The sequence below is a fragment of the Nannospalax galili genome, unplaced genomic scaffold (assembly GCF_000622305.1).
Source record: "Nannospalax galili isolate Female #2095 unplaced genomic scaffold, S.galili_v1.0 scaffold1892, whole genome shotgun sequence".
NCBI classification, from domain to species: domain Eukaryota; kingdom Metazoa; phylum Chordata; class Mammalia; order Rodentia; family Spalacidae; genus Nannospalax; species Nannospalax galili.
The window spans coordinates 588182-605719 of record NW_008331144.1 but is presented as its reverse complement, the minus strand read 5'-3'; the positions used below and the strand labels follow the sequence as shown (position 1 = coordinate 605719).

The 17538-nt window shown below is 44.7% G+C and overlaps 1 protein-coding gene across 3 annotated transcripts in view; it reads left to right on the top strand.

Annotated features, from left to right (window-relative positions):
• The window catches only part of Usp49 (ubiquitin specific peptidase 49), a 110701-nt gene that overhangs the window by 74036 nt on the left and 19127 nt on the right, over positions 1-17538 (top strand). For all 3 annotated transcript variants that reach the window (XM_029558692.1, XM_029558696.1, XM_029558698.1), the window contains one exon: positions 16858-17538. This exon is cut by the window's right edge and continues 710 nt beyond it. In XM_029558692.1, coding sequence (XP_029414552.1) covers positions 16890-17538 — 649 coding nt within the window. In that variant the 5' untranslated portion in view covers positions 16858-16889. The remainder of the gene's footprint in view (positions 1-16857) is intronic.

Below are 17538 nucleotides of genomic sequence, written 5' to 3'. Positions count from 1 at the left end.
CCAGCCTGGTCTACATAGTAAGTTCCAGGACAGCTGGGGCTACAGGGAGACCCTGCTTCAAAACGACAATAAATAAATAAATAAATAAATAAATAAATAAATAAATAAATAAATAAATAATAAGGGCCAATGAGATGGCTCAGCAAGTTAAAGCACTTACTAAGCAAGCCTGACAACCTGAGTTCAATCCCCAGAACCCTCAGTAAGAAAGAACCCTCTGGAAAGTTGTCCTCTGGTCGCCACACATGTGCATGTCCCGTTCCATCATATGTGTACACAGTAATAATAAAATAAAAATGAAATAAGTGAAATTAAAAATTAAGAGGCAACAGTTTAGACAAAACATGGTTCATAACCTAAAAGTTTAACTTTTGACTATTTTACTTCTATTCATTTGTGTTACATTCTGTACTTACCTGGCACACAGTGGCACACACCTGTAGTACAACTACTCAGAAGACTGAGGCAGGATCACTGGAACCTGGAATTGGGGGGCTGTCCTGGTGTCCTAGTTTGTTCTTCATTGCTGTGACAAAATACTCCGACCAATACCAACTTGGGGAGGAAAGGGTTTATTTAGCTTCATCTCCTGGGTCACAGTTCATCTGGGAGCCCAAGGTAGGAACTCAGGGCAGGAACCTGGAGGCCGGAGCTGGAGCACAAGCCATGGAGGAATGCTGGTTACAGGCTTGCTCCCCTGGCCCCTGCTCAGCCTGCTTTGTTATGCAACACAGGCCCACTTGCCCAGGGGTGGCACCACCCACAGTGAGCTGGACCCTCCCACATCACTCATCAAGAAGGTGCCCCTCAGACATGGCCACAGGCCAGTCCAATAGAGGCAATTCCCCAACTGAGGCGCCCTCAACCCAGGTGTGTCAAGTTGACACTAAAGCTATCCAGCATACCTGGGCAACCCTGTCTCGACAAAAAAAATTAGACAAAATGCCTATAGCTAATGAATTACATATATACCTTGTTTTATTATTTGATCTTTGTTACTGATGTCAGAATTTGACGAGCATATACAGGCAATGTAGGAGGTACTGGAAAATGCAGTGAGGCTCATATTTTCTGTTCTCCTGTCTTTTCTTTTTCATGACCACTGTCATTGTGACATTAAAGCTCAGCTCTTCCTTCTGTGAGCTCTCAGGCCACGATTCTTACTTCTTCTTTCTTAAATTCCCTTGCCGTCTGTTTGCTTATGCAGTTTCCCCACCCTCAGAACACTACTTTCTGCTTCCTGCTCTGGTAAGTGAACCTGCACTTAGTTATTCAGTTGATTGGCTTGCTGTGTTCCCCTAATAAGGTTATACTTTTGCCTTAGTAGGGACTTTGATGTCTTAATTTAATGGTGGCATTCACTGGAAGGCCAGGAAGTCTGATGTTTTAAGATAGCAGCCATACTAGGATTAGTGGGACTTAAACTCAGAGAAGAGCCTTCCCAGGTATGCACTGCCTTCTTTCTGTGGCAAGCCTGTTCATTGTTGCACAGGTTAGGACCCAGCCCTCTCACCTCTTTGGGTTCCGCACTATAGTTGAGCTCCCAGAAGTAATACTTCTGCTTTATCCTTATACAAGGGCTGAGAGTTCATGCTCAGGTCATGTCTTTGAAACGCCTCTGTGCTCTGTTTGAAAGAAGGCCCCTTTTATATTTTTGCCACATAGCACATTCTGTTGGACCTGTAAGTATTCAGTGTGCGTACCCCCCATTGGAGACTGGGCTGAGGCTAATTCCGCTTCTTTAATTCAGCTGTTTTATGATGCAGGAAGTTTGCTTTTAATATCTTAATTGGACTTTTACTAGCCTTGCTCTATGTTGCTATTAAATAACTTGTAAAGACCTTAGAAAAATAGAAAATATTAGATAGATCCTTTAGACCCTTTACTTTGGTTTGAAAAGATAGTACTTTTCTTTTTATTTGGCCTTTTTGAGACAGGGTCTCCCTGTAACCCCAGCTGACCTGGAACTCACTATGTAGACCAGGCTGGCCTTGAACTCAGAGATCCACCTGTCTCAGCCTCCCAAGTTTTGGGATTAAAGGAGTACACCACCACACCTGGCAACTTTTCTTATTTTTAATGTTAACATATTCTCTAATTGTTTAAGAATATCTTACTCTGTATACCTTGTTAGATGATGCTTTCTAAATAAAATCAAGACCAGCTTTTCAGTTATTTTAAGACTACAGGCTCTGTGGAGGCAAAAATAACTGAACCCAGGAGCCTGCTTTCAGATAGGTACAAGGTTTGCCAATTCAGCGTTTTTGTTAGATTCAGCTACTTACAGAGCATGGGGACTACATGGATATCTCGTGTTGAGTCTTCCTCACCATTCAGCTGATTTCCCTTTACCACCACCACTTTCCCTAACTTCTCTCCATCCTCCTTCTCCCTTCCTTCCTTCCTCTTAGAGAAGTTGGTTGGGTGTTAAGACAGAAATTTTATGGCTAGAGAGATAACTGTTAAGAGCACTTGGCTGCCAGGCGTGGTGGCACACACCTTTAGTCCCAGTGCTCAGGAGGCAGAGGTAGGTGGATCTCTGTGAGTTCAAAGCCAGCCTGATCTGTATAGTGAGTTACAGGTCAGCTGGGACTACAGAGAGACCCTATCTTAAAAAGACCAAAAAAAAAAAAAAGAAGAGCACTTGGCTGTTTTTACAGAGGACCTGGGTTCAGTTCCCGGTACCCACAGGGCAGCTAAAAATCATCTGTTACTCCAGTTCCAGGGGATCCAGTGCCTGGATGCACTTATATACCAGCAGGCAAAACTCTCATTCATACACATGAAAGAAATACAGTCTTCATAAGGGGGAGGGGGTGGATTTTACTGAACACCAAAACTGGAATAATGTTAGCTGTTCCCTGAAGGAAGATGTTTTTGAGAACTGAGCAAACAGAGTGTGCTCACCAGTTTGCTTCTATGGACAATTTTCAGTACTGGCCTTGGAAAGAATAGAAATTACCTGGCTGCCTTGATATGAAATGTCAGATGATTGACACTTGACTGACAGAGGCTCAGTGGTATTGCCACTCTGCAATAAGCTGAAGAGGTCTGCACTTTGCCACTCAAAGCATGCAGTAAGGAATGAGGACAGGCCTTTTTCTGGGATGTCTAGTACTGCTAAAATACGATTTCTTAGGTACTGCACACACCGTAAGTGCCATTAGATTACCTGTCTTGAAATTTTGTTCCCTAATGAAAGCCTGGTAAACTATATTTGCTCTGTGCTTAGCCTAGGTTAACTTGATAATGCCTGAATTATTTTGGGGGGGGGTCTTTTTTTTTTCTTTGAGACAGGGTCTTCCCGTAGCCCCTGCTGGCCTGGAACTCCCTATGTAGACCAGGCTGGCCTGGAACTCACTGAGATCTGCCCGCTTCTGCCTCCTGAGTGCTGGGTTAAAGGTGTGCACTACCATGCCCAGCTTGTTTTGTTTTTTGAGACAGATTTTCATGTAATCAGGATGGCCTCAAACTCACTATGTAACCAAGGGTGACTTTGCACCCTGATTCTCCTGCCTTCACCTCCGTAGTGCTAAGGTTGCATGCCTCATTTATGTGGTGCTGGTATGGGACCCAGGGCTTTGTGCATGTAATACAAACACTGCCAACCAAGCCACATCCCCAGTCCCCTATAATATCTCAAACCTAGTCCCTGTTATAGACCCTGAATATTCTTTTTGTGGCTTCATTTTCTCCTTTAGTGCCTATTTAACAATAACCCTGTGTATTTGACTCCCTCTTTTTGGGCATTTGTCATCTCTGCTCTTGAAATCAAGTGCTTAAAAGCTGTGGATTCATTCATGCAAAGTACGATGGGTCTCTGTCCTGACAGATGTGCTGAGGGGGAGGCACAGGACTAAACGTCCTGTTAACATTTAAGCTACCAGACATCAGGAAGATAGGGTTCCCATTTCTTAAGATAGCCACAAAAATAACCAACACTAACATGTAGTCCTGGGGGCCATTTGTAAATTCTTGTGAGGCGTATTTTCTATTCACAGAAATTGTTCCTTTTTTTCTTCTGCCCACAGTTCCTAACATACACATTTGTCTTCCATACAAATTGGCCACGTGTGGAAAGCCCTCTTCAGCCATGTGGAGAAAACAGGAGGAGGGAGAGTCCCCATTTCACTGCTTGGACTGCAGCTGGGAAACTAATTGTTGGCATCTTAAATTGCAAGTTTGAATTAATTTTTTTTCCAAGAAAACACATTTGGGACAGGAGTAGTGGCACATGCCTATAATTCCAGTACTTGGGAGTCTGAGGTAGGAGGCATTCAAGGCCAGCCTGGGCTACATAGTGAGACCCTGTCTCAAAACAAAACACATTTGGCAGTCAGCTTCCACAGAGGTAATACTGTTGTCCTCCTAGGCCTGCACTGGAGACAGAGCAGGTTCTGGAAGCCTTTAAACAGAAGTGCTGCTCATAGCATCATTCCTATGAGAAGATGTACTCCAAAGTCCTGCTGGAAAATAACCTGTTGGTTGGTGTCTGTGAATATAGTATAGGTCTCTGTGACTATTTGTTTTGCCAAATAATACAGATGGGGTCAGAAAAACAAAAATAGTTGGATTTTTCGGAATTGATGTGCTATTGTTTGCTCATTACAGGGCGTCTTCCTGAGGTAATGTATGACTTCTTTTCAATCTAGATCATTTAGGGAGAAAGGAGCAGAAGTGGGTAGAAAAAAGTGGGGACTTTTCTTCTTCAATAAGAAGCTTAGACCAGAAAAAAGCATTAAAGCATGCGTGGGAAGGGTTGGAGAGATGGCTCAGCAGTTAAGAGCACTGGCTGCTCTTGCAGAAGACCCCAGTTGGAATCCAAGCACCCGCAGCTAACAACTGTTCATAACTCCAGTTCCAGGGGATCCAGTGACCTCTTCTGATCTCCATGGGCATTGCACGACACGGGTGCACTTACACACATGCAGGCAATACACTCACACACATAAAATAAAAATAATAAAATTTTTTTTTAAAATAAGACAAGGGCATTTCAGCAGACTGGTCAAGAGTGCTTCATGCTCCCAAAAGACAGATATGCAAGAAATTTTGGTGACAATTGTAGATAAAGGTCTGGAAAGATTGCTCAGTGGGTAAAGGCATCTGCTGCTGAACCTGACAACCTGAGTTCAATCCCCAGCACTCATGGCAGAAGGCGAGAACTGACTCCTGCAAGTTGTTCTCTGACCTCCATATGTGCACAATGGCACGTACTTACACACACACACACACACACACACACACACACACACACACACACTGAATAAATAAAAATGTAATAAAAATTGTTTTTAAATTGTGGCTAAAAAAATCTAATTAGAACTGGGCGTGGTGGCACATACCTTTAATCCTAGCACTCAAGCACTCGGGAGGCAGACAGGTGGATCTCTGTGAGTTCAAGGCCAGCGTGGTCTACATAGTGAGTTCCAGGTCACCTGGGAATACAGGGAGACCCTGTCTCAATAAGACCAAAAAAAAAAAAAAAAACCAAACAAACAAAAAGGAAATCCAAGTAGTTTACTGAGAGAAATTTGAGAGGAAATCTGCAAAGAAGTGGCCGCCTGACTCCAGAAAGGTAGTCCTGGGGCCCAGACTGAAGGGTCTATGCGGGAAACTTTCACGAACAGCTCTGTAAGGAAATATGTGCTTTGATTTGGTGTGGGAGCATAGGTTCGAGAGGTTGCATTTCAGAGTAAAAAAGGGTCAAATGGTAGAAATGAATGGTGTCTCGTAACCTGGCCATTCTGTGTGGTTGCTTGTGTCCTAGGAGTCTCTCTTACTGTCAAGAGAGAACGCTATTCGCTTTTTTCATCCTTTGACATTGTTTGTTTTATGTATATGAGTGTATTCCTGCATGTATGTAAGTGCATCCATGTCATGCAATCCCACAAATGTCAGAAGAAGGCAACCGACTCACTAGAACTAGAATTAGGATGATTGTCAGCTGCTGTGTGGGTGCTGGGAACCGAACCTGGGTTCTCTGGAAGAGCAGCCAATGCTCTTAACCACTGAGCAATCTCTCCAACCCCACCATTTGAAGACTTTAAAAATATAACTACCATTATCACAGCAAAGTAATAATTAATGTCGTTTTGTGTGTATGTGTGTCTCAGTGTGGGTATGCCAAGTGTGTGTGTGCCTGTGGAGGCCAGAAGAGGGTGTTGGTGCCAGGTGTGGTGGCACGTGGCACACCTTTCATCCCAGCACTGGGGAAGCAGAGGCAGGCAGATCTTTGTGAGATCAAGGCAGCCTAGTCTGCATAGCAAGTTCCGAGAGAGAGAGAGAGAGAGAGAGAGAGAGAGAGAGAGAGAGAGAATGCTGGGAACCAAACTCAAGTTCTCTAGAAGAACAGCAAGCATCCTGAGCCATCTCTCCAGCCCTTTTCAATGCCATTCCATTCTTAATCTCTGTTCCATTTTCTCCACTTGTGGGAGTGGCTGGAGGAGGGGACTGCAATAGGGTACAAGTAAACTTTGGAGGATTTGGATGTGCTTGGCCTTCATTCCTTCCTTTCTTCCATCCTTTCTTACTGCCTTCTCTGTCTTCCTTGAATTCTTTTTACTTTTTTAATTTTTCTGGTCTTTTTGAGACAGGGTCTCTCTGTAGCCCCAGCTGTCCTGGAACTCACTGTGTAGACTAGGTTGGCCTTGAACTCAGAGTGCCTCCCGAGTGCTGGGATTAAAGGCGTGTGCCATCGTGCCCAGCTTTGAATTCTTTTTATTTTTTGAGGCAGCAGTTCATATAACTGACTCTGGCTTCAACTCCCTGTGGGGCAGAGGATAACCTACATTCATCCTCCAAGTGCTGGTAATGCCTAACCATCTTCTTTCTTGACAAGATCTCACTGAATATCCCAGACTAGCCTAGAACTCATGATCCTCCTACCTCACTTGTCCAAGTGCTGGGATTACAGGTGTGCACTACCATGTCCAATTCATCAAATTGTGATGATTTTATAAGTATATATGACATGTTAGAACTCAGATTGCATACTGCAAACATGTTTGTACTATATTTGTCAGTTGTACCTTCTGTTTTGTTTTGTTCTGTCTTGAGACAGGATGTCATATATCCCAGGCTAGCCTTTAACCCTCTATTTAGCCAAAGATGACATTGAATAGAATTCTGATCCTCCTGCCTCTACCTCCCAGGTATACAGATTAGCTGACTGAAGGGTAGACAGACCTAATTCCCTGGGCTGTAGGAGATTGCTATTAACAGGGCCTGAGTAGCGTGATAAAAGAGGGATAGGCTTCTAGGATGGCTCAAAAGGCACACAGTGCCTGTTTGAGATCAGAACCATGGATGGCCCCAGAACAGGAGCTAATGCCTAGTTGTAGCAAGTAGATCCCTTTGATCTGGGGACAACACAAACTTCTAAATTTGTCTATAGGATATGATTGTTTTATTTTGTTTTGCAATGCTGAAGATGGACCCCAGGACCATGATGATACTATGCAAATGCTTTTCCCAACAAATTATTTGAACTACTAAGCCTGAAGCAGACATGCATAATCCTTATATAGCAACCTGCTTTACCCTCTTAGCTGCCACTAGGGGATTTATTTTTTTTTCTTCAGGTTCTAGAAATGGAACCTAGGGTCTTGCCCATGCTGGGCAGGTGCTCTACCGCTGACCTACATCCCCAGATCTTTTTACTTTTCATTTTGAGATAGGGTCTCACAAAGTTGCCCAGGCTGGTCTTGAACACATTCTGTAATCCAGACAGTCCTTGAATTCACAATCTTCCTGCCTCAGCCTACAGTAGAGTAGTTGTGATCACAGGTCTGAACCATCAGGCCTGGCACAGGGGGTTCATTTCTAAAGCTAGTGCATATGCGTGTCTTTGGTCTCCCAATGTGTTCAGAATTTCTCTGGACTTAATCCCTTGCTTCAGTTTACTAGTCTGAATAATGGGTTAAATTTTAAGCATAGATCTCTTTGGCAGAAGTACAGAGTTATTGAATCAAAAGTCTCGTCTCTTAAAGGCTGGCTGGTTTAACTTAGTTCCTCTGGTGGCATTTTCATAGCCCATCAGTCATGTGCCCATCTAGGGCCCCAGATGAAACAGTGTATAGCTCTCATGTGTATGTGTTTTGTCTACATATGTCTGTAAGTGCACCATGTGTGTACAGTGCTCATGGAGGCCAGAAAAGGTTGTCAGATCCCCTGGAACCAGAACCAGAGTTAAGGATGGTTGTTAACCACTGTGTGGGTGCTAGGAATCAAACTCAAGAGTAGTCAATGCTCTTAACCACTGGATCATCTCTCCAACCCTGAAATGATTCTTGAAGTTTAGAAATAGATGAAATAGGGCTGGAGAAATGGCTCAGTGGTTAACAGCCCTGGCTGCTTTTACGGAAGACCCAGGTTGGAATCCCAGCACCCACATGGCAGCTAACAACTGTAACTCCAGTTCTAGGGCGTCCAACACACTCTTCTGTCCCTCTGCAGGCACTGCACAACTTGGGTGCACTTACACATGGAGTCATAACAGTTGACAAGTGTCTAAATGTCTGTCTTTTGTTGTTTTCCTCCATCATAGTAAAGATGGCTTCTTCCATGGCAACCCAGTGCTATAAGCTAGGCCCAGTCCCTAGATGAGCAGATCCTAATGCAAATGAGCCCACCAGGCTGGCATGCCTTTAACCTGCTTCAACCCAGGAGACTCATTCTTGAGCATCAGCACCTGACTACTGATAGGAGACAAGAGCACACCTTGTGAGGGCTCTGGCACACTGAGCATATCTGAGCCTGTGGCCAAGATCCACTGCCTGTCCGTGTTCCAGCTCTCAGGTTTGAGCACCAGAGAACATGTTTCACCAAAGCTTCTGAATCTATCTCTGAGCATTCAGCCTCTCCAAGGTCCTAAGCTGTGCTATACATCATTCACTGCCTGTCTACTTCTTGTTCAGGGCAAATGGGAATGAGTGGCAATGGGAAGTAAGGCTGGCAGCTGAGAGGCCAGGGGCTCATTCAGCAGCCTTCACCCCACCCCACACACAGCCCTCAGTCAGAGGCTGCTGACTTTGCTACACCCACCCTTCTCACTGTCCGTCCTACTTTTAGGTTTTGTTTGAGCGATAAATAAAAAGTTCAGAAGGCAAGTAGCATTGTAATTATAGCTGTGTCTGCCTGTCTCCCTGCCTTTTCTTCCCTCCCTCCCACCTGTCAGAAAGGGTCTCCCACTGTAGCCCAGGTTGGCCTGGAACTCACTATGTAGACCAGGCTGGCCTTGAATTTGCTGTGATCTCCTGCCTCAGCCTCTCTAGTGCTGGGATTAGAGGTATGAGCCACCATGGCCATCTAAAACCCTTTTTTTAAAGATTTATTTGTGTGTGTGTGTGTGTGTGTGTGTGTGTCTGTCTGTCTGTCTGTCTGTCTGTCTTTGTGAATGTATATCATGTGTATGTGTATGCCTGAGGAGGCCAGAGAGTGTGGGGTCCCCTGGAGCTGGAGGGGACAGGCAGGCTCGTGTTAGGTACTAGAATGGAACTCAGGTCTTCTGGAAGAACATTATGTGCTAATTGCTAAGCCATCTCTCCAGTCCCTAAGACCTCCTTTTTCTTTTCTTCTTTTCTTTTTTGGTCTTTGAGACCTGTAGCCACAACTGGCTGGCCTCAATCTCACAGAGATCCACCTAGCTCTGCCTACCAAGGGCTGAGATTAAAAGCATACACCACCATTCCCAGCTTAAAAACTTTTTCTTAATTACATGTTGTTACTAAATTATATTTTCTCACATGCCTTGGGAATAAAATGTTAGTAAAAAATAAAACTCTAAACACATATTTATAAAAATGTCTTCACTGTGTCTGTTTGAGCAGCAGTCTGTGGTTTTGTAGGAGATGCAATTTTGGGTACATTCAGTGAGTGGAAGGGTTAAACTATCCAGCGCTGACGCATATGGCAGTGAGCAGAATCGCAGATGTTGATGATACCACATAATTAGTATTCTTTTATGTAAATGAAGGCTGTCAGCATGTTACCATAGTGTCTACTCCCTCTGAAGCTGGAATTTGTGCCATTTGGTTTTACCAAGACCAAGTAGGATTATTCCACCATCCTTAGTTAAGAACTGAGGGGGGAAAAATCAATTGTTGAAATTTTATTTTCGATGGTGCAAAAGATTTGCTAAGAAATTTTCTTTTTGAGAATGGAGATAATCCAATTAAAAGATATTTTAAAAAAATTTTATGTGTAAGTGCTTTTCCTGCATGTATCTAAGTGTACCATATGTATGCAAACCCATGGAGGCCAGAATGCATTGAATCCCCTGGAACTGGAGTTACAGACAATTGTTAGCCACCAGGTGGGTGCTGGGAAGCAAACCTGGATCTTTTGTAGGAGCAGCCAGTGCTCTTAACCGTTGAGCCACCTCTCTAGCCCCTTAAAAGATATTTTCAAGCTTTCTATTGTTTGCACAGTGATGATTATAACATTTGCTCATCTCTTGGAGGCTAAAAAATGATGGAGCTAGAGAGATAGTTTAGCAGGTACAAGTGTGTCCTGCTTGTGACCTGGGTTCAATTCCCAGTACCCACTTGGTGCCTAACAACCATCCCTAACTCCAGTTCCAGGGGACCCTCTGATTTCCATGGGCATTGCATTACACGGGTACACTTATATACATGCAAGCAATACACTCATAAAATAAAAATAATATTTAAAAAGGATCAAAAAAAGAAAAGTAGGACAAAAAATGAAAGGGGAAAGTAGAAACAGGCAGTTAGCAAGTGTCTGTCTTTCAGATCATAGTCCCTGAACCTCCTAGAGCATCAGCATTCCCCAGGCGCCCTCCTGCTTGTTTCAGCCCTGAGGACTCAGCATCTGTGGAGGGGCACACATTTCTATTTTAAACAAACTCTAGATAAGTCTTTGACACATTAAAACTCTAGAACCATTGCATCAATCTAATAATTAGGGGTGAAGAACTCAGAAATCAAAGAGAAAATTTTATTTTCCAAATCCTTCTCAGAGCAACACTACCTGCAGTGACAGAGTGCCCTCTCTGTGCTTCTCACTTCTATCATAGCTAGTCACATGTGATGACCAAGCATGTGAAATGTGGCTAGAGACACTGAAGGACTGGACTTTTAATTTCATTACTTTCAATTACAACAGTCACGTGGCTAGTGAGTGCAGTTTTGTAGCATTCCAGGCTTAAACAGACTGGGGCATACTATCTTTTTCATTTTTCTTTTCTTTCTTTCTTTTTTTTATGCAAATTTCCCTGTAGTCCCAGTTGGCCTAGAACTCTGTTTGTAGACCAGGCTGGCCTTTATCTCACAGAGATCTGCTTGCCTCTGCCTCATGAGTGATGGGATTAAAATTGCATGCCACCACATCCAGCTTAGGACATACTGTCTTTAGCTCACTCCATTTCTGTTTGTTCTCTTTCCATGGAAGAGTCAGGGCTTGCTGAACCATATCTGAATGCCCTGTTATAACTCAGAGCCTGATTCCCAACAAATCCCCATTTTTGCCTTGATGTATCTTTAGGAAGTTAGTTGCCACCAGATCTTAGCCTATAAAATAGCACAGCTTCACATCCTACAAAGAGGAGGAATACAGCAACATAGCACTAGAAGACCAATGTCTTACAAACCAGCTCCTGGGCTAGAAAAAAACAGGCTGGTATGACCAAAAGCCAAAATGGAGAAACAAACAAGCAAACAACACTCCACATACTCTGGAGACCTGTCAAAGGGAAAGGGTGCTCTGCAAAATCTCCTGATTCCATTTTCTGATCTATAAATCTGCCGATCACACACCATCCTTCCTGTGCTACACAACCCTTTTCCCATTACACATCTGTTGTGGTGACTCACTAACCTGCCATATGGCAGAGCAAATCCATTCAGGAGAACACACGCTACTTTGTACCTCACCAGTGATCTCAAATAGGCAGACTAGCTTCTCTAGAGGAGCGCACATCTGACCAGGGAATCTTTAAAAAGTGACAGGAAAGAAAAAAACCACCTTTACCAATACACCAATACATAGGACAAAGTAAAAGGAATACAACGTCAGATAGGCTCAGCTCTAGAGAGGAAGTGTTATCTCACCTCTCACAGACACACTGACCATTTTATTTTAGAACAGGCCTAAACACCCAGTCTCACAAAAATGAATTCTATTTTGTATTTCTCTGACATGTACATCTTTTTCTTCATAGTCTCAAAGGTCACAATAACTCTAAATTTCCATGTGACACATGCATTACCCAGTGTGACAGTACTCAGTACCTCAGATAACCTGGAGTGAGAATGGGAAAGAATTAAGTGTGCCTGAATAGGTTTTTTTTTTCATTTTTAAAAACTATGACTTTTTTATGTGTATGAGTGTATTGCCTGCATGTATGTAAGTGCACCTGTGTCATGCAATGCCTGCAAAGGACAGAAGAGGTTGTTGGATCTCCCTGGATGCCCTCTTCTGACCTCCTCAGGCATTGCACCACACAGATGCATTTATACACATGCAGGCAATACACATATACAGGTTTGAAAAAAAAAAAAGCCCTGAATTAGCTGGAGATAAAATTAGAATCAATATTTCTGGAATTTTTTTTTACTTATTCTGACTTTATGAGTGTTTTGGCCGCTTGTATGTAAGTGCACCTATGTCATGCAAAATACCTGTGGAGGCCAGAGATCCCCTGGAACTGGAGTTACAGATGGTTGTCAGCATCATGTGGGTGCTGGGAATTGAACCTGGGTCCTCTACAAGAGCAGCCAGTGCTCTTAACCACTGAGCCATCTCTCCAGCCCCTGTCCTAGTTACTTTTCAATTACTGTGATAAAGCACCATGACCAGGGAGGAAAGGATTTATTTCATCTTCCATATCCAAGACACAGTTTATTACTGGAGGAAAGTCAGGCACGGACTCAGGGTAGGAACCTGGAGGCAGGAACTGAAGCACAGACCATAGAGGAATGCTTACCAGCTTGCTCCTCTGATCTGCACTCAACCTACTTTCTTTTTTTTTAGTCTTTGTGAGACAGGGTCTCCCTGTAGCTCCAGCTGGCCTGGAACTCACTATGTAGACCAGGCTGGTCTTGAACACATAGAGATCTGCCTGCTGGGACTAAAGGCATGTGCCACCAAGCCCAGCCTCACCCTGCTTTCTTTTACAACCAAGAACCACCTACCCAGGGGTAGGACTATTCACAGTGGGCTGGGCCCTCCCATACCACTTATCAATCAAGAAAATGCCTCACTGACATGCTCACAAGCCAATTCAATAGAGGAAATTACCCAACTGAGGTTCCTTCTTCCTAGGTTAACAGCTGAAGCTACCAGCACACATTTCCTCCCTACTGGTATTGTGTCTCCAGTAACTGGGAATATCATACTGTGTGTACCCACTTGCACTGTCATTGGTGTGGAGTAGCAGAAAGAAAATTCATTACCCTTCCATCTTTTCAGTGCATGTGTTTTGGTTTAGCTCTGCCCTAAGTAAACAAAAATGCTCTTTCAGGACTGTCCATACTGGTAAAGTAATGCTTCTAGAGTTTTCTTTCCCCCTAGTGCTTAGGATTGAACCCAGGGTCCTATGCATGCTAGGCATATGCTCTACCAGAGCTATATCCCCAGCTCCTGGAAGAGTAATTCTGATACCATTTGACCTGTAGTTGAGGACTCATGGTCTTGGCCTTATAAGGAAATAAAACAAATATAACACATGATCTCTGAAGGGGATTATATCTAGTTAGAAAATGAACAAATACATCTAGAGAAATGACTTAAAGGGCACATAGCAACCAATCAGTAGAAAATAATGAGAATAAGAATGAATAATGATTAGGAAAAAATACTGTAGAAGCTAAGTCCTGGCAGGAGTCACAGGGGTGTCATTATCTGACTTCATTAGGATAGTCTTCAGTTGCTTTTTGTGTGCATAATTTGAGAATTGTTTTTTTTTCAATAAACCCTTTTTTTAAAAAAAATTATGTGTATGAGTGTATTGCTTGCATGTATGTAAGTGCACATGTCGTGCAATGCTCAAGGTCAGAAGGCATTGGATACCCCTGGGACTAGAGTTACAGGCAGTTGTCAGCTGGTGGCACACACCTTTGATCCTAGCCCTTGGGAGGCAGAAGCAGGCAGATCTTTGTGAGATGGAGACCAGTCTGGTCTACATATTGAGTTCCAGGCCAGCTGGGGCTACAGGGAGACCCTGTCACAAAACAAAAAAAACACATTTTTGGTTACTTTTATTTTTTTGTGGGGGAGGAGAGTGGGAATATGACATAGTACACATGTAGAGGTCAGAGGACACTTGTGGGAGTGGGTTCTGTCCTTTCATCTCATGAGTTCTGGCATTGAACTCAGGTCATCAGGCTTGGTGGTAGGTGCTTTTACCCACTAAGCTATCTCACCAATTTTGAGGTGAGGGTTTTCAGACACAGGGACTTGGTCTTTGCCTTTTGGAATGGGCAATTTAGGAAGGGAAGAGGCTCTAATTTAGTCCTCTGGGATATTCATTTGTGGGTTTTGGCAAGGAGACTAGGCCAAACAGGCATCAGGAAAACTAAAAGGACTTCAGAGTTCATTGAATTTAGAACTTCTGAGTTGACCCCGTAATACAGCTGTTGCTTCCAGAAATGGGAAAGTGGAGAAGCTATGGAGGGGAAAGTTCACTTTATAAGAACAGGGGTGGTGCTTAGGGGACTGGAGAGAAAGGTTCAGTGGCTAAGAGTACTTCCTACTCTTCCAGGTGTCCTGAATTTGGTTCCCAGCACCCACATCAGGCAGCTCACAACCACCTATAACTCCAGCTCCAGGAGTTCTAATGCCCTCTTCTGGCCTCTGTGGTTACCTGCACTCATGCACACACAGACACCCACAAACATATAATTTAAAATAAATCTTTTTTAAAAGAAATATTAGGACATTTTTAATCCAGGGTAAAACTTCAAGTTTCCAAAGATTAAAAAAAAGTTACTTAAAAAGAATCATCTATCTTATTTCCCTTGTAGAAATTGCTACTTTTCTCTTAGGAACAACATTAAAAGGCAGCATTAGAAGCCAGACATGGTGGTGCATTCCTATCAATCCCAGTACTTGGGAAGCAGAGGCAGTTGGATCTCTTGAATTCAAGGTCACCCTGGTCTACACATGAGTTCTAAGTCAATCTCAAAAAAAAAAAAAAAAAAAAAAAAGGCCTGGCATGGTGGCATAGGCCTTTAATCCCAGCACTTGGGAGACAGCGACGGGTGGAGCTCTGTGAGTTTGAGGCCAGCCTGGTCTACATAGGGAGTTCCAGGCCAGCCAGTGTTGCACAGTGAGACCTTGTCTCAAAAAACCCCCAAACAAACAAAAATACAATATTAGAGCCCAGTGTGGTATCTTAAGCCTGTAATCCTATCACTTAGGTTGCTGAGGCAGGACTGTCACCAGTTTGAGGCCAGCCTGGGGTGCATAGTAAGTACTAGGCCGGTCTAGAGACTGAGACCATGTCTTTTTTGAGACAGGGTCTGCCTGTAGCCCCAGCTGTCCTGCAACTCACTATGTAGACCAGGCTGGCCTTGAACTCAAGAGATCCTGCTGCATCTACCTCCCGAATGCTGGGATTAAAGGCTTGTGCCACCAGGCCCAGCTATGATTTTTTTTTTTTTTTAGTGTGTGTACTGCCTGCATGTAGTTAAGTGCATCCATGTCATGAAATGCCTGTGGAGGGCAGAAGAGGCTATCAGATCCCCTGGAACTGGAGTTACGGACAGTTGTTAGCTGCCATGTGGGTGCTGGGATTTGAACCCGGGTCTTCTGCAAGAACAGCCAGTGTTCTTAACCGCTGAGCCATCTCTTCAGCCCAAGACTATGTCTTAAAACAAAAGGAGAGAGGGAGGGAAGGAGGAAGGGAAGCAAACTTGGTGTGTGATCACTGTTTTAAAAAGCATTTGATGTGTGTCATCTGGCAGACATGTTGCTTATTTTCTTCTGTCTGTAACTGAGTTAAACACTGCCATTCTAGTAGCCGTATCACCTGTTAGATTCATCTATTTTCCCACCCTTCCTACTAAACGTAAATGTTCTCTTCAGAAAGATACTGGTAATGATGGTCTTTAAGCCCAGCCCTCCCAAGGCAGAGGAGGATCTATGTGAGATGGAGGCCAGCCTGCTCCACATAGTGACTTCTAGGTGGGCTGGCACTAGGGAGACCCTATCAAAAAAAAAAAAAAAAAAAAAGACTTCTAGTTTGCCTTCAAATGCTGTGACAAAACACTCTAACCAATACCAACCTGGGGAGGAAAGGGTTTATGCAGCTTGCGGCTCCTGGGTCATAGTTCATCACTGACGGGAGCCCAAAGTAGGAACTCAGGGCTGGAACCTGTAGGCAGGAGCCGAAGCACAGACCATGGAGGAATGCTGCTTACTGGCTTGCTCCCCTGGCCCCTTCTCAGCCTGCTTTCTTATACAATACAGACCCACCTGCCCAGGAGTGGCACCACCCACAGTGGGCTGGGCCCTCCCACATCACTCAACAATCAAGAAAATGCCAGGCAGACTTGGGCCAAATCCAATGGAGGAAGTTCCCGACTGAGGCTCCCTCTACTAAAGCTGTCCAGCACAGAGATGCGCATAAAATGTTACTGAAATTGAGGCTCAAGCTCTAGTCCTTAGTTATTAAAATGCTACCTGGTAGAAAATTTTTTACCTTTACCTTATCCTATACCTCTGCGTTGGTTTTCAGGCTCGATTCTCTCCTGGTAGTACTTGAAACACCATAGTTTCAACTTTCAAAGGAACAAGCTTTGAGTTAAAAAGTAAGGTGTTGCGCTGAAATGCCAATTGCAACCCCTTTTCTAAGAAAATAATTTTGCTGAAACTCTGCTTTGTTTCTTGATGCAGATTAAGGGAGTGGCGACTGCGCTAAGTAAGACATGGATAGATGCAAACATGTAGGGCGGTTACGGCTCGCCCAGGACCACTCCATCCTGAACCCGCAGAAGTGGTGCTGTCTAAAGTGTGCCACCACCGAGTCTGCGTGGGCTTGTCTCAAGTGCTCCCACGTGGCCTGCGGCCGATACATTGAGGACCACGCACTGAAACATTTTGAAGAGACCGGTCACCCGCTGGCCATGGAGGTCCGGGACCTCTACGTGTTCTGCTATCTGTGCAAGGACTATGTGCTCAACGATAACCCCGAGGGCGACCTAAAGCTGCTGAGGAGCTCCCTGCTGGCGGTCCGCGGCCGGAAGCTGGACCAGCCCGCGAGGCGCGGACGGACGCTGCGGTCCATGGCCTCGGAGGACGTGGCCCCGCCGCAGCGCACGGCTCAGGGACAGCCGCAGATGCTCACGGCTCTGTGGTACCGGCGCCAGCGCCTGCTGGCCAGGACGCTGCGGCTGTGGTTCGAGCGGAGCTCGCGGGGCCGCGCCCAGCTGGAGCAGCGGCGGCGCGAGGAGGCACTGGAGCGCAGGAAGGAGGCCGCGCGGCAGCGGCGGCGTGAGGTGAAGCGGCGGCTGCTGGAGGAGCTGGCCAGCGCCCCGCCGCGCAAGAGCGCGCGCCTGCTGCTGCACACACCCCGGC